At 47.8% G+C, this 21,321-nt stretch overlaps 1 protein-coding gene across 3 annotated transcripts in view; it reads left to right on the top strand.

Moving 5' to 3' along the window:
* CACNA2D3 (calcium voltage-gated channel auxiliary subunit alpha2delta 3) overlaps positions 1–21,321 on the top strand; it is an 875,732-nt gene that overhangs the window by 563,637 nt on the left and 290,774 nt on the right. For all 3 annotated transcript variants that reach the window (XM_051851529.3, XM_051851528.3, XM_089305523.1), the window contains 2 exons: positions 6,992–7,070; positions 19,211–19,344. In XM_051851529.3, the coding sequence (XP_051707489.1) occupies positions 6,992–7,070; positions 19,211–19,344 (213 nt within the window). The remainder of the gene's footprint in view (positions 1–6,991; positions 7,071–19,210; positions 19,345–21,321) is intronic.

Below are 21,321 nucleotides of genomic sequence, written 5' to 3'. Positions count from 1 at the left end.
GCAGTGCTGCCTCCTGAAGAGCCCGCTTGCTCCGCAGCCTGCAGACCTGCCCCTGCCGAGGGAGGAAGAAAGTGTAGTTGGCTGATCCCGCTAGCGGAGTCTGACGGCATCTGGTGTTCCTGCCTGCTCAGACTGACAGAGGCTGCTCTAAAGTGTCATCTTGATCCGGCTCCTCCACTTTTTGTTCAGCCACCTACTGGCTTGTAAATAGGCTCTGTCTTTAGCAACCTCTAGGAACAGCGTTCTTGGAAATGGCCCTCATGATTTCTTACTTCTCAGCCCACTTCCCTTGGCTCAGACCTGATCTTGATTTTTTTTTAACTTTTATTTAGTAAATATAATTTTCCAAAGTGCAGTTTATGGATTACAATGGCTTTTTCCCCCCATAACTTCCCTCCCACCCCTCCCATCTCCCGCTCCCTCTCCCATTCCATTCACATTGATTCATTTTCAATTATCTTTATATACAGAAGATCGATTTAGTATATATTAAGTAAAGATTTCATCAGTTTGCACCCACACAGAACACAAAGTGTGAAATACTGTTTGAGTACTAGTTTTAGGCCACTTGTGCCAGACCCACCATAGGCATTTAGGGAAAAAAAAAAAAAAAAAAGGAGGTCACAGGCCACCTGAGTCTGCTTCTCTGCCCGGGGTGGAAGCCAGACCTCCCGTCTTCCACAAGGCAGTCTAGGCCCCTGGAGACTCTGATACCGGTAAATTCTGAGAGCGCTCATGGCACTGGCCGCGGCCTCTGTCATCTCTCAGCTGGCGTGTTGCAGTGGCCCCTTCCTCACTACTTCTGTGTCTCCCTTTCTCCATGGTGGTGGTGCTCAAACTTGGCTGCATGCACACTGGGCTCTCAGCTGGGAGACTGAGAGTTGGGCCCTGCCTCCAGAGGCTCTGATACAACTGTCCTTAGATGACACAGAGGCATCCCTGGGGAAATCTCCTGGGCAGCCTGATTGAACCCGGGTGCTGTGGCGTCTTCGCCCCGCTGCAGTGGGGATAGTCCTTCTGCGTGAAGTGTGAGCTCACACCAGGCTTCCCGTGGCTTTTGTTTTCCCTGTGACAATGGCTCAGGCTCTAACCATGGCCCACAGGGACCCACATGCTCCGGGACCCCTTGTCTCTGCACATTCACTCCCTGCAGCCTCCCACAGGTGCAGGTGACTCCATCATATCTCCGCAGGCATCTCTGTCTCTGCACTTTGGTTCCCTTGCCTGCAGCATTCTTCCCCAGCGGCTGTAGGGATGGGCATCCTGCTTCCCATTTTGTTGAGGTCGCTGCTCAAAAATCACTTTATTGGGATCCTTCGTTTCTTCCTTTTTGAACTAGCAGCCCCCCACACACACTCTCCATCCCTTTTTTTCTGCTTTATGGTCTTTGTCAGTGTTTAATCTGATAAATGAGTATTACACAGCAATTTGCTAAGTGTTAGCATTTCACTCTAGGGAAAGCGTAACATCCCCTAGGGCCGAATGTGTTGTGTTTGTCCCCTGATACCCCCGGTACCCAGAATGGTACCTGGTGTATAGTAGTGATGTTTCAGAGAGCCGGGATGGAGTCCCACCTCCACTTCCAATCCAGATTCCTGCTAACATGCCTGGGAGGCAGCAGGTGATGACCCAAGTACTTGGGTTTCTTTTCTTTTCTTTTTTTTTTTACAGAGAGAGACAGAGAGAAAGGTCTTCCTTTGCCGTTGGTTCACCCTCCAATGGCCGCCGCGGCCGGCGCGCTGCGGCCGGGGCACTGCGCTGATCCGATGGCAGGAGCCAGGAGCCAGGTGCTTTTCCTGGTCTCCCATGGGGTGCAGGGCCCAAGCACCTGGGCCATCCTCCACTGCACTCCCTGGCCACAGCAGAGAGCTGGCCTGGAAGAGGGGCAACCGGGACAGAATCCGGCGCCCTGACCGGGACTAGAACCCGGTGTGCCGGCGCCGCTAGGCGGAGGATTAGCCTAGTGAGCCGCGGCGCCGGCCTAGTACTTGGGTTTCTGACACCTGGGTGGGAGGGCGTTCCAGACTCCTGGCTCCAGCCTGGGATAGCCCCAGTTGTTGCAGGCATTTGGAGGGGAATGAACCAGCAGAAGGAAGGAAGTTCTCTCTCTCTCTCTCTCTCTCTCTCTTTCTCTCTCTTTCTCCCTCCCCACCCCTTCCCCATCTCTCCTTGTCTCTGTCACTCTGCCTTTTGAATAGATAAATAAAAGTTTAAAAAAGGAAGTTATTTGTGACAGATGAGGACTGTCTCAGCATTGGTAAAGTCCTTGTCTTTATTGAAGGAGACCCACAGACAAAGACAGCCTGTTTTCTGGTTTGTGACTATCTATCTTAACTCTACCGGTAGCCACTTTTTCCATTTCAATGGCTGCAGGAAGGAGATGGTTTTACCCATTCTCTTTGCAAACTCATTCTTTATTCACTGAAGGCTGAGAGGCAGGGTGTATCCCTCTAGGTCTCTGTTGGGAATTGTACCTACATGTGTAAGAAGCAAAATTTGTTTTGGGGAAAAACTGGATTGAGATTTTGGTTTGTTTTATTGGGGAAAATTTTATACTAAGTTGATTAAATTAAGTGGCTTTGAAATTTGACATGTGTACCTCCCAACATTTTATTAAGCTTAATTGGGTTTGTAGAACATTTAAAGACCACCCAAACTTTTAAATGGAGCTCATCCTGAACTAATGGGCTGATGTTGGCATTTTTATCTCTGCCTCTGAGCTGCATTAATGAAAGTGCCATTCGTGCCTGTTGATGATGAGCACAGAGGCCTTGCTGGGGGTTCTGGGGTGCAGCCTGATGACCTCCCTGACCTGTACCTTGCTGGGGCTCCCTCTTATAATTGTCTGGGCTGTGCACCCGGCTTTCAGAACTGCCACAGTCAACTCTGCTTGTGCTCTTTGCCACAGTGGGAAAGGACGTGGGCTCAGAACACGTCAGTGGAAGTTGGCTTGGAGGCTGTTCTTAGGAAAGACACTTGCTATTGTTGGCAACGAAAACCATCAGATTACAGAATGTAATGAGGACTGTGTCACTCATGGAGGTTTTGCACTCAAACAAGCAGGAGGGTCCGGCTGACCTCGTGGGAAGACGCCGAGCCAGGGCTTCCCCTTTGCAACTCTCCTCACGTTCAGGGTTGGTTTCCATGCCACACCTCCTCTCCCTGCATCCTTACAGAATCATTCAGGAAGTGGCGGTGCCGTTGCCCTCTTCTCGTTTATAATGGCCTTAAATGACTAAAGCAATGCTGGTTCATTTGTAAACTCGTTCACGTGATGTGAACGTTTGTGAAGTGAAATTGAGAAAATAGCATCTGGGGGTGAGTGTTTGTCCTGGCGGTTAAGCCGCCAGTGAAGATGCTGGGCTCCCTCTCCAGCCTCCCCGTCACGTGGGCTATGGTTGTGGCCCTGGCCCAGGCCCAGACATTGGGGGCGTTCAGAGTGAAGCAGTGAGTAGCAAAACTCACTCTCTCACACACTCACTCTCTCAGTACACGTTTTCAGTAGGATTCTATGCTACACGATATCCCATGAGTCGCCTGGTCCTCCTTACCAGTTCCTAATGGGTGAGCACACAGCTGCATGGAACCCTGGTTCCCAAACGCACCATAAACGTCTAGCCAGTCAGCTCTCAAGAGACACTCAGGGCATGAGACTTATGACCACTTTAAGTAAGAAGATGAGCATCATGGTACGTTTTTAATCGCGTGCTTGGCAAACTGTCTGAATGTGAACTGTAGGGCTTTCAGAAGACACGTGCTTCTTCCGTGCTCCCGGCACTTCCTGTCATTGTTATTAACCTTGTATTTGTGATCCTGACTATAAGGTAAATGCCTAGAATTAAAATTGCTGAGTCAAAGAAAATTTGCAAATACTATGGTACTTCAAAATGTTTATGGAAAATGGAATTAAAAGTTAGGTTTGTCTTGTAGCAAAAGTTTCTTAAATCCATGAAGAATATTCTTGTAATACACATTTTCTGTGAAATGTTTGAAGAATCCTTGTATATAATTCCATGGATTTTGGTAAATTGCCCTCCAAAATATTTCATACTTTAAGTTCCTGTTTTTGTGGCCAGTCAATTATTGTGAAAAATGCAGGGCGTGAACACAGTATTGTTTGATTGTGTTGGTTTTTGGTTTTTTTTGTTTGTTTGTTTTTGTTTTTTTTTTGTTTGTTTGTGTTTGTTTTTGTTTGTTTTTGTTTGTTTTTTGACAGGCAGAGTGGACAGTGAGAGAGAGAGACAGAGAGAAAGGTCTTCCTTTGCTGTTGGTTCACCCTCCAATGGCCGGCGCGGCCGGCACGCTGCGGCCGGCGACCCGCGCTGATCCGATGGCAGGAGCCAGGTGCTTCTCCTGGTCTCCCATGGGGTGCAGGGCCCAAGCACTTGGGTCATCCTCCACTGCGCTCCCTGGCCACAGCAGAGAGCTGGCCTGGAAGAGGGGCAACTGGGACAGAATCTGGCGCCCCGACCGGGACTAGAACCCGGTGTGCCAGCGCCGCAAGGCGGAGGATTAGCCTAGTGAGCTGCGGCACCGGCTGATTGTATTGGTTTTAAAGGCAAAAGATGTAACAAGTCATTTCCACACCATTTCTACAAAGATAAGGTCAGTCCACTGGGAGCCAAGGACTCCACATAAATAGAAATATTGAGTATGATTCTGATTTTCTTTCATGAGCAATAAAATAGAATACAAACGAACAAAATAAATATAATGCCTATAAATCCCTTAGCCTTGTACCTGATTCAGGGGATGGTACGGATGGCAGAAACCACTGTGGTGGTGATAGAGGGGCAGTGCTGTCGGGGTGGGAGGTCGTGTTCTGGTTTTCATTATTGTGATTGTTGTTAGCACAATTATTCTTGCGCAATCGTGTCTGCTGTAAAGTTTGGCGCAATCCTACGGGTTTTCCAAATAGGTTGCCATCTTTTAAATCAGGAATTATAGAAGTTTTGCCAGTGATTCAAAGCATTGTTCTGGGGTTTTAACTGTGCTTCCAAGAGAGAACTCAGTTTATACTAGTTCTTCATCTGGACAGCAGAGGAGGCTGGCACATGCGACCACCTTTACTCAAAAACAAATGCGCTGCTTTCTGTTGGGTCTTTGCCTACGAAGATAGACGCATAGCTTTAGTTTCTAAGAGCAACCTCTTAAGATGTCTTGCTTCACTAGGAACCTGGTGGGGATACAAGTTTTCATCAGTTTAGCTTTTGATACTTAAAGAGCTTCAGTTTAAAAGCAAAGACAAGGTATTATGAAAAAGCATGGTATGATCCAAAGAGAGTCAGTTCCAGCTCTGGCTTTGGACCTTGGAGCTGGTCAGGATCATCCCCATTGGCTGACCTGGTATCTCCAGCAGGATCAGAGGAGCCTTGGTCTAGCCTGAGGTCATGGAAGATCTCTCTCTCTCATGGGATCAGACCTTGATGACAGCATGAAGTCACTTGATGCACTTAGGCCTCAATTTCCTCCTAAATCAGGCATACTCGACTCAATGCCAACAGTTACCAGCAGGGAGAATGGACAGATGAAGCAGCTGTATGTGTGTGTGGGGTGTATGTATGTGTATGTATGTACGTGTGTGCGCGTGAGCGTAGAGGAGGGGAGTAGGAGGGGAGGACATGAAAGGTGTCAGCGTAGCCACCACTGACCCTTTGAGACTTTGCTTTCCTTTTGTTTTTTTTCCAAGAGAAGGCAAAATCTCCCAGTTTTAAAAAATATACCCTTGTCCCTAAAAGTCACTCTAAAGGGAATGGTATGGGACAAGAGCTGGTGACGTGGAGGCAGGCAAAGCCCTGCCTGCCTGCTCTGCACCAGAAAGCCCTCATTCAGGAGTGCGTAGCGCAAGAGAAGGCAGACTGAGATTATGTTATAGCAATGAGCACCTAGACATCTCTTTAAGTTGGAAATAAGCCATCACTTAAAAGTCAGCCTTCACGTTGTAATTCTCAGAGTGGAGGATACTCATCGTTAAATTAAATCTTCATCTCTACAGGCAGCTTTACGGCTTGCACATTCATGTGTGTTCACCAGTTGGTGCAGTGGGTTGTAACCTGCTCAGTGCTGTGCTCCACAGGGACTCAGCCGGCTCCAGGAGACCCCTCCCTTCCTCTCCTCACCATGCTTCTGATACCACGTCCTCAGGGAACTTAGTCACCAAGAGGCAGAGAAAGGGGTGCACTTGCCCATGTCATAGGGTTTTGTTTGGGCCCTGTGGTGTCAACCCCCATATTATTTGAAATTTGAATTAAAGAGTTTACACACTTTTCATTCCATATTTTTGTTCCCTTTAACCTTCAAGTACTGCTTTGGGAGGTAGGCCATGCTCCATTTCTGAGTTCTAGCCACAAGAGAGAAGAGAGTAGAGAAAGACCAGAAGATGAGAGAGCCAGGGTGTCACACATGTTCTCTGCTTTTTGGGAGCTGAAAGCTTAGGCGAGTTAGAGAGAGAGTCCCCATTGGTCTCTTGGCTATGGACTGTGACTCCCGTCCCAGTTAATTACCTCCTAAAATCTTGCCAGCTTCCACAGATGGTAAGAGATTGCCTGCAGCCTGTCCTCACCATCAGGGGGGATATGCTGAGGGTCTTTTGATGGCATTGTTATTCCCAAGAAGAGCACACTCTGCACTTCCTGTGGAAATCAGGAAGAGGGTTAGGGATTTGGTCCAGACCCGGGTGATCCTTGCCCACATGTGTGGAGCCAACCGAGGCCTGTGATGCTGCCAGTCTCCCTTTCCAGGTTGTTCTCTTCTGTTGTGAGTTGCACACCAACCAACAGGCAGCCCTAGTGCCATGTGGTTTCAAGGATCAAAGGCCCCAGTTCTGAATATGCTTCTACATGACTGTACTTCAAATTCTTAAATATGTTCCCACACATGGGCAGCAGGGAGCATAAAAGAGGTAAAGTCCATGTGTGTGAGCTGCACATGTGGTCTGCGCAGGATGGGGAAACGTGACTACGGCTCACCCATGTGCGTGTCTTCCTTCCAGGTCCGTATCTTCACGTACCTCATTGGACGCGAGGCTGCCTTCGCAGACAATCTCAAGTGGATGGCCTGCGCCAACAAAGGTGGGTCTCCGTGGTGGGCTCCCCTCTGCACACAGGCAGGGTGCCGTCGGGTGTGCAGCATCAGGAGAAAGCAGAGGTCTGTGAGAAAGCTGTGAATTCTGAGATGAAGTCTACGTGTTCCTAAGTGGTGGTGGGTAGACTTAGAACAGCTTCTCCCCAGATAGAGTTATGCCTGTTGAGGGTACAGTGGAGTGGCAGCCTCTTCTGCCTGGTGCTTGGAAGCAGAATGAACCTGGGGGAGTTACCGAGGCAGAGACATCTCCTGAGCACCAGGTTTCCACGTGCTGTCCACCATGGGCTCTGAGGACTGGTCCTTGCCAACAGACTGTGAGTGAAACCACGCTGAGTAATTCCCAGGCTAACATGTCCAGGAGCTGGTGTGGTGGTGTTCAGACTCTCCTGTGCTCTTGTGAACTCTGAAGCTACATCATGTTCCAGATGGAAAGTTACGAGACACATCAGGCTTCTTCCTTAGCCTGAGTCCCTCTGTGATCACATGGAGCAGATGTCTTTCACTCTCACACCTGCCATCTGCCAACCTGTGCTGCATCCACCATATGTGTGACAAATAAGCCTTTGTGTTAAGTCATGGAGATTCCCCATTTGATAAGACGGGTCTTCCAAAAGTTCATGGACAATGCATATTATAAAAAACTATGCATGGATTGCAACAACTTTTATACCAAAAACAAACAAGTTTTATTTATTTAAATTTTTTAAAGATTTATTTTTATTTATTTGCAAGAGTTACAGAGAGAGGTAGAGACAGAGACAGAGACAGAGAGGTCTTCTGTGGGGAGCAACTCAAGACTAGACTGTTACTCGAATTAAGACTTATTCTATGCATCTGCTCTCCCACAATATGGCGCTGGGAGAGGAGGAAACAGCTTCTATACAGCTGCCTCCAGTTCAACCAATAAACAGCAGGACCTGTTCCTGATTGGAGGAGAGCAGCGTACTCGGCATGTGGGTAGCAGAGTTGGGATTGGTGGAAGAGGACTATAAAGGAGGAGAGAGACAAAATGCACCGGGAACATCTAAGAGGAACACCTGTGCAGCCCCCGAGAGAGCCGGCCGGTGGTGTGCCGCTCCCCCGCGGAAGTGGGGAAAGTGGCTAGGGGGAACCGCCCTTCCACGGAGGTGGAAGGGTCGGTAGCCAACCCGGGAAGAACCAGCAGCAAACCCGGGGAGGGCCGAGCAGACAAAAGAACAACGCAGGGTTTAGTGTCGTTCCTCCACGAAGAGGGGAGGGAGTGCAGGGACCCAAGGACTTGGGCTATCTTCCACTGCTTTCCCAGGTTCAGCAGAGAGCTGGATGGGACTAGAGGAGCAGCTGGGACTAGAACCAGTCCCCATATGGCTTGCTGGTGTTTGAGGCCAGGGCTTTAACCTGCTAAATCACAGCACCTGCCCCTATTTATTTAAATTTTAAAATTTATTTATCTGCATTTCATTTAAAAGACAATTGGATCAGCAGCATCAGCAGCAAGCTGCATTAGAAGGTGAGTAACCAGGACTTAAACCAGGTGTTCCAGTGTGGGTTGTGGGCATCCTAAACCTGGGCTAAACTGCTGCGCCATGTCTCTACCCCATACACTCAACTTTTAAGTCCATTTTCCAAGTAACTTTCTGAAGCCCCCTTCTAGGCTCCCATAGTATAATTTCACCTACACAGCTCATAAAGTTAGTTAAATTTTTAACTTGTCTAAATATTGTAGTATTTAAAGCAGGAATTGGGGCAGGCATTTGGCCTAGCAGTTAAGATGCTAGTTGGGTTGCTTGTGTCCCACATCAGAGTACCTGGGTTTGACTCCTGGCTCTGGCTCTGGCTCCTGCCTCCAGCTTCTTGTTAAAACATACCCTGGGAGACAACTGTGATGACTCAGGTAGTTTGGGTCCCTGCCACCCACATGAGACACCTAGCTTGAGATCCTGGCTCCTGGCTTTCGCCCTCAGCCATTGTGGGCATTAATGGAATGAATCAGCAGGTGGAAATTCTCTTTCTCTATTTCTCTGCCTCTCAAGTAAATCAAACCAAATCAAATGGGTTTGGTAATATTAGTTCTTTCTTTGATTCTTTTCTTTATTAGATTGACAAATAAAGTGTCCATATATTAATAGCATTCAAAGTGATAGAAATATGTGTATACCATGGGACAGCTGAATCAAGCTCATTAACATATAAATTGCCTCACTTTCCTATCATTTTTTGGAAAGTGAGAACACTTAAAATCTACTCTCGTGGGTCTGGCATTGTGGTGTGAGGGTTAACCCGCTACTTGAGACACCCACATCCCCTATCAGAGTGCCTGATTTAAGTCCTGGCTACTCTAGATTCATTCTAGCTTCCTGCTAATGTGCACCCATGGAGGTAGCAGACAGTGGCTCAAGCACATGGGTCTCTACTGCCCAAATGGAGTACCTGCCTCCTGCCTACCCCAGGCCAGGCTGTCGTGGCCATTTGGAGAGTGAACCACCAGATGGACGATCTCTCTCTGTCTGGTTGCTGTGCTTTTTAGTAAATAAAGATAATTAAATAAACTTTAAAAATTTCTCTCAGCAATTTTCAAGTGTAGAAGACATTGTTACTATCCATAGTCACTATGTTATGCAGTGGATCTCTTGAATTAATTCCTCCTAATTCTTGAGAGAATCAAGAAACGGTGCATATTAGGTGATGGGCTCAATACTGGATCATAATAATTGCTCCGTGATTTTTATATTTTTGTATTCATGCAGTTAATTGATTGCTGATGCCCTGCTATATGTCAGAGGCAATGCACTGGGGAAAGTGCAAGGAGTGAAGTAATAGAGCCTCCCCGACTATTAAAGACTTCTTTTCATTTTACACACAGCCAAGAAGTCAAGGCCTCATGGGCAAATAGGCAGTGGAGTCCAGACTTGGCTAATTCAAGTCCAGCCCCCACCATCCACCAACTGTGTGCATGTTCCCAAACTTATCTGGGTGGGTCTGGGTTATGTCACCTGCAGCATGTGGGTAGTGGCAATACCTGCCCAGTACTCGCGCTGTGGGTCTGAAATGAAGCCGTGCAGCTAAAGCTTGGCACATGAGTACCCTAAAGTATTCCCTTGTGTTATGTGAATCATTGAACCTGCTCTTCTGCCCTCTGAGGCTGCAGGTTGCACTGAGACATGGTTTGACTCCAGTTTCACTTCGGGTGCTTTGACAGAGCCCAGCCTGGCCTCTCATTGTTCAGTCAGGGTAGACGCTCCTTTGGTGTTTGAATAACGAGCACATTGACAGTAGTAGTAATAACGGAAGAATCGGTGGAAGTACTAATGAAGAAAGGTGTGTCCTATTGCACAGCAATTGTTCTTGATGGATGTAGGTGGGCTGGTTTTATCTTGGTCTCCTGAGTCACTCTTTGGGAAAGTTTGAGTGTTTGGACTTTGGTGGAGGAAAGAGGACTCAATGAAGGGTTTGCGGGTCTCAGCTCCAGGGTTGGTGACTTAAAATTATTTTAGCTGCAAGCATCCAAAGTTGCTCCCTGCAATTAAAGAAAAACAAGAGTGTTTTGGAAAGAGAAGAGAGTGAGTCACAGCCCTGTGTGGGAAGGAAGCTTGACTCTCAGGAGAGACCGAGGAGATGCGTTTTTGTTTTCCTGTTCCTTCTTGGTTTCCACGTAACGGTTCAGGGCATCCTTCTTTATGGATAGAACTTCCCTCCCCAGTCTGGCCTGCACATGGCCAGAAGTGGGCACACCCCGCTGCACACGCCCATCCATCTCAACAACACCTGCGGGGGGTGTGGTGTGATACTGAGAAGAATTTATGTATTTTCCCTTTGAGCCTGACCAGCAAATTGGAATTCTGATTTCAGAACCTCCACCCTACCCCTCAGAAAAGATTATGTCACCCAATCTGGGCTGATTCCATTGCATGTGGGCAGGCGTAAGCCCACAAAGAGAAAAAAATGTAACACATGTGTTCTTTAGGAGCTTAGCACTGAGTGGGGAGTGGGGGAGGTTCTCGGAGAACAGGTGCATAACCAGCTCATAAACCTGTGTCCCTCTTGCCCTCTGCTTGCCACTGTCTTTCATTTTCTGGGTCTGTTGGGAATGGAGTGGTCTCAGTTTCTTCAAAAAAAAAAAAAAAAAAAAAAAAACGGAAAGGCTGGGTGTGTGGAGGGTATTCACATTTCCTCCAAGCTCTAAAATAGCATCTTTAATCCCTGCAGCCAGTTGGCTGGCCGGCCTCACAGAAGGAATCGGTCGTTCTGCTCTTCTCAGAGTAACGCCTTGGGCTGTGTTTGGGGGAAACAGAGGAGTAGCACAGGGCAGGGGAGAGGGAGACCATGTGCAGATTCAGGAACCCTGAGTGAAGAGGCTGTTCTTGATAGAAATTTTGGAATCTGAAAACCTTGAGTGAGCCTCACTTTTCCTGGTTTTCCCTTTATTCTGTGGGCTTGAGAAAAAAAAGTTTTAAAAATTTTTTAAAAAATGTTTTGTTGTGATTCCTGCTGTATCAGATTGCAGCTCTTCCCACCGGCTAGTGTGTGTTTTGTCATGGGTTATTGTTCTTGTCACTGTCTGTGTCCAGCTGATGAAGATTACTCATGTCAAAGTCTTGTCTTAATCAACTAATATTACAGCATAATTTAGTTTTATTCATTGTTTATAAGACTCTTTGAAGCATCCTTTCAAAGACAGTTTAATCAACTCAGGGTCTGGCTCCAGAATACAGCTTTTAAGATTTGCAGGTTGTGTGTACAGCCATTTGGAAAATCCAGGGAAGTAATAGTAGCTGCTTAGCTGGACGCGCTGTTGGATTCCACAGTGATTCTCCTCTTCCTGTCCAAATCCAATTATTTTCTTCCCTACCAGAGCCAGTCTTCCCATAACTTCACCTTCCTCATTCTGCTTCTCTTCCCAAGAGCCTTGGGAATACAATGTCATTGTTTGCTACCCTTCAAAGTCAAAGTTGCCACCAAAATGTTAGTTTCCAGTGATCTGTGCCCGTGTAAACATTGGCTTCACTCTGCGTCAGTTATGGGGTTTCAGACCACGTAATGTCGGCAAGCAAGTATTCATCTATGGTCATTAATTAAATCGTTGTTTAGAGTCTCAGATTGTTAGAGTATGCAAGGAGCATAACATTTTTCATCTCAAGTGACATGAGGTCCAGAGGGCCTCCCCCCACTTACATATTTTCACCCTGACTCAGCCAAGTTCTCCACTGAAATGAAACATTAGCATTGAGGGACCAGAACAGGTTCAGGGGGAGTCCATGGAGGAACCTGTTGCTTGACTGACCACACCTGACCACAGAGTGACCCTGAGCAGGAGTGAGGATTGTTAAGGCTGTCACGTAGTCACTTGGTCAGGGCAGAAATTCCTTCGTGGAAAGCTGGTAGCCACGGACACAGTTCTTAGCCTGCTGGACCCACTTTCCCCTGCAAATGTTTGTCTGGGAGACATACATACCCCTCACGGGAGTTCTCTGTCTATTTCAGTCTTCTAGTAAAATCCAGAGAGGCCTGGACCTCATGGGCTTGTTGCATTTTATGTGTAAATAGGTCCTAGCTTGGGTGGAACCAGCCCTGGTGAGGCCACGCAGTAAACCATTTTAAATACATCCAAACACTTGTTGCTACTGTAGAATGGCTTATGGGATTTCAAGTTCTACATTCACAGTGTTGCATGAACAAGTATACTGGGAAAACAGAAAAGAGGGGCTAGCCAGCCCAGATAGTCCATAAAGGCGTGATGACCTTCTCGGACGTTCGGTGTGCCAGGATTTTAAATGAGCACTGGCTTGTTCTCCTTCGAAACTCACAGTTAATGGAGTGTTTTCCAGCTGTGCAAATAAAGAAGGGCCTCTGTGTTTGGGGTCTCAACCACTCAGTCATCGTTAGGTCCAGTGGAAATGCTGCACATGTCCCTCTCAGTGTCTGCTTAGCTTGTTTGCTTCTGATGTGTTGAAGACCATCCCCTCCTTCTGTGCAACAGCACTGGTGACCTGACCCCTGTTAGGATGTCCTGGCTTCCACCCTTTAATGATTAGGAAAAAAAAATTCTTGATAGATGTCAAGATGTCATGTCCCCTGAAAAACGGTTTCAAATTCCCAAGGCCAGAATAGTTGTAGGTAGGAATAGGTAGAAAGTAGCAGCTAAAACTCTTTGCTGTTTCAGGACACGTGGAAAAAGGTGCAAATGGTAGCTTTTCATGTTTCTTCATGTCATTCTTTGTGTGCGTCTCTTAGAACAGGAGGATTGGGGTGGTGGTGAAGATGATGATGGTGCCGCTGCTGTTGTTAAGAGCATCAAAGGGTGACAAACACCTTCCTGAGGCCTGGAAGGTAGTGTTCCTGTGTTATCTCTTTTCAACCTCATCGCACCTCTGTGAGGTTCATGTTATTTACAGAGGCGGAAATTGAGGCCCCAGGACACTAGCACCTTGCTCCGGGTGATCAGCTAACAGGTGGCAGGATCTGGGATTCAGAGTCCCATGAGCCAAACCCCGGTCTGAACGCCTCACCAGACTGTGACATCGCCTCTCTTTGGAGAGAAGAAAGTTGTGATTCATACAGACCTCCTGTGTGTCTCCTGTAATTTGTGATAATCTAGGAAAAGAGAACTAGAGTGTGAGAAGGATGTCAACATGGCATAGCTATGAGAGACTCGAGCTTCTGGATCGACCCCCAGTCTGCACTGCCATGGCTTGTACAGCCATGCAGTTCCCTACACTACAGTCGGGGATGAGGCCAAGAGGAGGCCCCGGTGCTCGTGGGGCTGCAGCCGCAGAGCTGTGGAACCAGGCCAGCCTTCCCCACTACCACTGTGTCCCCTTAGTTTCTTCTAAATCCTGGAATTAGAAATTAAAAGGCATGGGGGCTGGTGTTGTGGCGTAGCAGGGTAAACCACCTCCTGTGATGCCCACATCCCATATGGGTGCTGATTCATGTCCCTGCTGCTCCACTTCCAATCCAGCTCCCTGTTAATAGTCTGGGAAAAGCAACAGTAGATGACCCTAGCGTCTGGGCCCCTGCCACACATGTGGAAGACCCAGACAAAGCTTCTGGTTCCTGGCTCCTGGCTTTGACTTTACCCAGTCCTAGCAGTTGCAGCTATCTAGGGAATGAGTCAGAGTACAGAAGATCTCTGTGTGTGTGTGTGTCTCTCTATCTCTCTGTCTCTCTCTCTTTCATCTTCTCTCTTTCAAAATAAATAAATCTTTAAAAAAAAGAAATTAAAATATATGGATATTCACAAAGGAAAAGGCTTGTGCCTAAATGCTTTCCATGAGAGTCCCATTCTCTCATCAAGGCCACGAGGCTGCCTGCCCTCATCATCATTCCTACCTTGGTCACTTCCTTCCAGCCCCATGGACACATGGTCTTTGGCTCTCAGGGCCCAGCAGGTCACTTGCTTTTCTTTGTGATAGTCAGAGAAGTTATAGGGGTAGAACTCCTTTTTAAAAAAAAAAAAAAGATTTATTTATTTACTTGAAAATCAGGGTAACACAGAGAGAGGAGGAGGGGTAGAGGCAGATAGAGAGAGAGAGGTCTTCCATCTGCTGGTTTACTCCCCAATTAGCCACAACGGCCATACTTGTGCCCATCCAAAGCCAGGAACCAGGAGCTTCTTCCAGGTCTCCCATGTGGGTGTAGGGACCCAAGAATTTGATCCATCTTCTACTGCTTTCTCAGGCCAAAGCAGAGAGCTGGATTGGAAGTGGAGTAGCTGTATATCTTGGGAGATTCTTCCAAGAATGCAATTGTTCTGCAGGGAAAGCTGAACAATGAAGTGGCACCACAGGGGGGGCTTCAGCCCCCCCCCCCCCTCCGTGATCTCATTCCCACCTCCGTGCCCTGAGAAGATGGAAGTCTGAGCTCTTTGTCTGGAAGAGTCTAAGGAGGATGGGGCAAGGACTGCACACTGTGAGGGGGACAGACAGGATCTACCCATGGAGGACAGGCTCCCAGAGCTCTTGGCGTGTGGAAGGAGGTGTCATGGGAGCATCTCCTGTTGAGTCAGTTTTGGCCGAGGGCCTCTGAAGAACTATCAAAGCAAGGGCGGTAAAGTCTCAGGCACACGAAGCAGCAGACTGCATATGGCTTTATCACACGGCGCAGTTCTAACTCCAAGTTCACAGAAGGAGCTCTCCCAGGGAATAAGGTAAATAAATTGATGTGATGTAGAAAAATGAGCAGACCATTTGTAATAGGTGGCTAATTTCAGCATTAATTACTCCTTAGTAATTACCAAATGATTGCTGATTCTGTTTTCTCACATGATATATGAAGTCCAAAAAGGCACATTATAGAAGAGAATAAACATTCAACAGCTAGATTTTAACAGGGCAACCAGGAAGGAAAAAAAAAAAAAAAAAAAGAGAGGAAAGGGAGGGAAGGTGGCCAACTCAGAAAATAGAGGGAAAACATGGGAAGCATCTATGGTTACAGCCAGAGTCCAGCCCTTAGTGGCTTCCTAGTATTCATCATTTGTTAACTAAATCCATACATTTGTGAACCAAAACTTACACTAACACATTTTTAAACAACAGGAACAAGGCTCTTTCAGAAAGGTTTTCAGTGCTAATGGGTTGGGATCGAGTTTGCCTAAGCCATGCAGCATACATTATTAATACTGTTTTCATAATTTTAGCTTTTCTTACCTTTTATACATATGCATCCTTGTTCTCCATATTGAAGTAGGACTGCGAACTGTGTCCTGGGTTTTGAGTAGACCTTCAAGGATAATTATTGTGCATTGCCAGGAGCCTGTGAGGGCAATCTTTCATTTTTCCCCATCCCTATCCTCAACCTTTTCCAGCTATAATACACACAGAGCCAATCAGAGGCGTCATCCTGGAGAGACACCCCAAGCAGGCAACCTGTTGTTCTCTGTCATGGAGAGAGGCAGTGTCTTCAGGAGTTAAGAGGAAAGGCTTTGGAATCTAAGCAACCTGGGTTCTGATTGATCCGGGACAAGGGACTCATTCTGTAAGCCTCTCTCTGTCCTCTGTACAGTGTGTGCACACACTGGGCTGTTGTGAGGGCCGAGTGCAGAAAGGAGGCAGAAATCCTGGTAGGACCTCAGTGACTGTCCCTGTGTTACCAGCGGATCCCACCTCCCCAGCTTTTTATGTTTTTGGCCTAAGTGGGTGGTGGTGCCATTTGCTGAAATGGGAAGAGCAACTGGGAGAGGAATGGATTTGGTGAGAGAAATCAAGAGTTGACTTTGGATGAATTCTTTTCAAGAATCTCGCTAGTTATTCCACGTAGAAGTGTTAGGTGTAAAGTTGGCCGTGGGTGCGTAGTTCTGGGGAGAAGTCAGCTTTTGATAACTGCAGAACTTTGATAGGCAAGGCCACATGATGGTGATTTCTCAGCTCAACCTCCTTCCAAGTGTGTGATTTGATTGTTTTTCCTCACTATACTCTTTCCATGCTAATGATCTCTCTCTCTCTCTCTCTTTCTCATCCTCCTTATATGCATCCCCTTTTCTCTGTTGGCTTCTGTGAAGCAGAGTTGTGTCAGTGGCTTTGAGGATTAGATGTGAAAAAACAGAAAACTGAGAGAAACTCTGAGATGCTTCACACACTTGGCACCAGATCCCAAGTGGAGGAACTGTCTAAACTGAGAAATGCCCACTCATGAACCCTCATAGTCCAGACCACCGAGTAGTCTCCTCCGACCTACATAGCAACAGCCCTCTTAGCTCATCTTCTGTGTCAGGACCCTTAGAGCCCAAGGTTTGCCTACTTAGAGGAGAAATGGAATAGTTTTGTTCTTACTCCAACACCGATTGCAGCCACCATGCTTGGAGAGATTTCTATGGGTATGGCATAGTTCCTGTCCTCCAGCAGTGCACTTTGCCACCTTCCCTACCATGCCTCCCAGTGTGGCCATGGAGGAGCCTTGCAGAGCAATGTACCAAATGGGTCTTGTACATGGTGCCTACCTTCTGGACAGGCATACACAGGTCCTGTTCCAGGTCTTAAACTAGAAGAGGTGCTCACAGTCTGTTCCTTGGGGGTCCTGTTTCCCTTGGGATGGGTGAGGCTCTGGCCCTGTCCAGAAGGGTGGGGTGGGCAGGAGTGATAATGCATGCTAATTAGCACTGTGTGGAGCTGTCATCAGGAATCCAGAAGCCACATGGTCCCAACCTGTCTTACAGTTGGCACATCAAATTCAAACCAGCTGGCTTTTGTTTGGAAGTGCTTTGGGAGGGTCCCAGCCCTTTCCGGACAACAGAAGGGCCGGTGTTTCCTTACCCCAAGCCCTGTTTTAGACACTGACAGATTCTAGAAATGCTGCACCAAGTGCTGTGACAGATGTGGCTTCAAGGCACACACATTCTCTCTGATTTGTTTGACAGCTGGGGACTGATAGCTGCATAGTTCCATATTTAAAGGCGTGAGAAGGAAATGTGCATCTATGTCCATCTAGTGTCCCTCTGCTTAAAATCCTTTCATGACAAGGGGTGCACCAACTTTGCATTTAGGATAAAGTCTCAACTCTCTCCTGAGTTCCAGTATGACATTCCCCTTCCTCATTCTCTGATCTTGTACCATCCCCCCACCCAGTTCCTTAACTCTAGCCATTCTGAGCTGTTTGAGTTATAAAAGGGACCTGATTCTAACTGTGAGTTTTCAACTACACTTGCTGCTTTGCTAGACACACTATTCAATCCCCTTCCTGTAGCTGAGTGCTCCTCATCCCTTGCCCAGGAGTCAAGTTTTCCCAGCTGGCCCTGCTGTGCACTTTAGTTGCTGTTGATTGCTCTGTTTGGGACTTGTGAGCTCTGCCAGGCCCCAGGAGGGCAGGGGCCTTACTTGTCTTGTCAACTCCTGCTTCTCAAGTGTAAGGCACTGAGGAAACTTTCCATAAATGCTTGAATGAAGGGCTGTCTCCCAGGGATCCAGATCTGCCTGTATCAAGTCGCCCTTTCCCCTCTAACATCTCCTAGCCCACAGCAAGGCCAGTGGGACCCTAAGCTGAACAGGACCTCAGCAGTGCCTTGGAACTCATGATCAAAGTGATGTGCACATCTTCATCCAGGAGGCAATAGCATAGTCAGAGCTTTCATTCCTACTTAGAAACCGTGTCTGCCCAGCAGATGCGAAAGGCAGGTCTGGGGACATCAGAGGATGAGCTGGAATTCCAGCCTCAAACATACACAGAGCAGAATTCTAAAGAAGAAAAGGCGCAGTTGGAAACTCATAAGCTTGGGTTCACCTTCTCTACTTGGCCCTTGATGCATATAAAAACACGGGAAAATATATACCCTCAGTCTGCCTAAGTTGTCTTTAAAATGGGCACAGCATGGCCGGCGCTGCGGCTCACTAGGCTAATCCTCTGCCTGTGGCGCCGGCACCCCGGGTTCTAGTCCCTGTTAGGGCGCCAGATTCTGTCCCAGTTGCCCCTCTTCCAGGCCAGCTCTCTGCTGTGGCCCGGGAGTGCAGCAGAGGATGGCCCAGGTCCTTGGGCCCTGCACCCACATGGGAGACCAGGAGGAAGCACCTGGCTCCTGGCTTCAGATCGGTGCAGCGTGCTGGCTGTAGCAGCCATTTTGGGGGTGAACCAACAGAAAAAGGAAGACCTTTCTCTGTCTCTCTCTCTGTCTAACTCTGCCTGTCAAAAAAAAAGGCGGGGGGGGGGGGCACAGAAACCCCTGCTTCATCATGCAGTTGGAAATCAATGAGGCAAGGCTTAGCAAGCATTCAGCACATTTTGTGGCATTTAGTAAACACCCAAAAGTAATCATAACAGTTACTATGATAAAAATGGAGTAGACTTTAAGGTGGCTAGGATATAGACTCATAAAGAGGAAAAAGAAGGTTAAAAAATAGCTTGTAGAAAGAACTCTCACTTCTGCTCGGGAGGACAAAGATGCAGCGATAGGGACATAGATGGTGCATCGGTGGGAAGCTATTCTAGAAATGGTTGACAAGGAATTCCTATGGGAGGTGGGTTTAGGGTCGATGATCATTTCATTCCCTGTGCGTGACTCTCTTTCCAACATGATCCTGTTCCTCTTGAAGTGGGTGATGGTGGAGAGGACAGCTAATGTTTGGGGGAGGAAGAAAAGGCAAGAAGGCCTGGCGCAGGCACGCTCCTTGGTTGCAGGCCTTCCTCCTGTTCTTAAACTCAGTCCTCTCTCGTGTTTCTGCAGGATTCTTCACGCAGATCTCCACGCTGGCGGATGTGCAGGAAAACGTCATGGAGTACCTCCACGTGCTCAGCCGGCCCAAAGTCATCGACCAGGAGCACGACGTGGTGTGGACGGAAGCATACATCGACAGCACCGTGAGTCCACGGGGCCCCTGGGAAGGAGGCTGAGGGCTCATCCTTTTCATGCACTCATTCCAGAAAAGAACGTCGGTGTTACTCCACCTGCCTCATGGGGTCCGAGGGCAGCTTCCAGCCGTTTGTGCTGGAAGGGTGTCGAAAAATCCTGATGGCAGAGAATGTGACCTGAGCGGAACCTACTCAGCACGGATCACTCACCTTTGCCTTGTGTCTTCTCTTCCTCTCCCATGCATTGGAATCCTGCCATGCGGCATGCTGGGAAGAATGCTCCTAGATTCACTCCTCACCATGTGTGAGGCCCAGCGCTGCAGGTGAAGCTTCAGGTCTCAGTGGAGAATGTGACCGAGGCTCAGCTCTGACGGTGAATTGGTGAATCGGAGGCACCCCAGAGGCTCCGGTTGCCTGTTCTTCCCATGGACAAGGAGAACTGGCTTGCGTCGCGGTAGCTTCACAAGCCAGGGGTTGAACTCTGGCCATGGGCTCATTCTCTAGCTGAATTCCAGGCAAGACGATTCTGATGCTGAATGAGCTTAAAAGGAGGGCCTTTGCCAATCATCAAGTGATGGCTCAATGGCCGGGGTTCTTGGGTAATTTCAGGGTGATTTTTCATCATGCTAATGTGTCTGAGGGGAGTGGCGTTTTCCATTGATTGATTGTAGCTGTTCTCACAGGGCCCCTCTCCGGTCATTTGTGCTGGGATTAACCTCCCATTAATCACTGCAGCCCAGCCACAGCTGTCCTCGGGAGGGATCTCCAGGACTGTCAGGAGCTGGCTTTGCTCTCTGTGGGCACTCTCATTCCTGCTGCATTTCTGGCAGCTGTGGGCAAGCGCAAGGTGCAACCCGTTTTGGAGGGACATCATGACACAGGCCAGGTCACAGCGGCTTGCAGGCTTCGGCCTGAAGACGCACGGTGGGGCTGACTGGAAATATGAACATGTCTCCTGGTCCAGAAGGGGTGTTTCTTTCCAAAGAAAAGGCATCCTGAACACAGATGGAGGCCCAGCTGAGAAGTCCCTTTCGGATGCTGGGGAATCCCTGTGAGTCAGAGTCTGCCCCAGGTTTGGCTTTGTATCCTGAAAACAAAATAGCTGAGCAGCCCCGTGTACACCAGCCCCATATTGCAACAGTACCAATAGTGACAACAACGGCTTCCCCATCCCTTCGCCATCCAGGCAGGGAGAGGAGGAGCGGAGAAGAGTAAGGTCCTGGTGTTGAAGTAACCAAATTGCCCACTGGTTTTATGGGCAGACTCTAAGCAGCCAGTTTGATCAGTCATTTTTGTTTGTTTAAATTGGTGAAACAAAAGCAATAGAAGACAGCATCTCTGTTGTGGTCCTGGCCTCCAGATAGATGGATCATAGGTCATGGAATAGAAGGTACAAAAACCAACCCCACTACACATGGGGATTGGGAATGCAGCAGGGACGGCCTCTCAAATCAGTGGGGCTAGGTGAGCTTTTGTGAAATAATAAATGCTTTTTTGAAGCTATTTAGCCTTTTAGAGAAAGATTGAATTCAGTTCAATCTTCACATTCTATGCAAAGAGAAATCCAAATGGATCAGAGAAAAAAATTAAATCATACAAGTGCTGGATGAAAACCTGGGTGAACTGCGCTATATTTTCCTCAGTTCAGGAAGAGACTTTCTAACAATGGCCCCAGTATCCAGATACAAGGCAGAGAAAGAGTAAGTTTGACTTCTTAAAATAAGAAGTTTACAGAAAACAAGTTTTGCAAGTCAAAACACACTGAAAGAAAGGACAAAAGGCAAACGATAAAATGGGAGAAAATGTTTTCAACATATAGGACATATGGAGAATTAATAATCCTAAATTATAAAAGGCTTTTAAAAATTGAGGGGAAGTCCCAGGGATGACACTGTGGCATAGCGGGTAAAGCTGCTACCTGTGTTGCCTGAGCCCATAAGGGTGCTGGTTCATGTCCCAGTTGCTCCACTTCCCCTGGAAATGTGC

Source organism: Oryctolagus cuniculus, chromosome 10 (genome assembly GCF_051225735.1).
Source record: "Oryctolagus cuniculus isolate XC-2025 breed Fujian yellow rabbit chromosome 10, ASM5122573v1, whole genome shotgun sequence".
Classification (NCBI taxonomy): domain Eukaryota; kingdom Metazoa; phylum Chordata; class Mammalia; order Lagomorpha; family Leporidae; genus Oryctolagus; species Oryctolagus cuniculus.
This window is presented reverse-complemented; position numbering and strand designations above follow the sequence as displayed.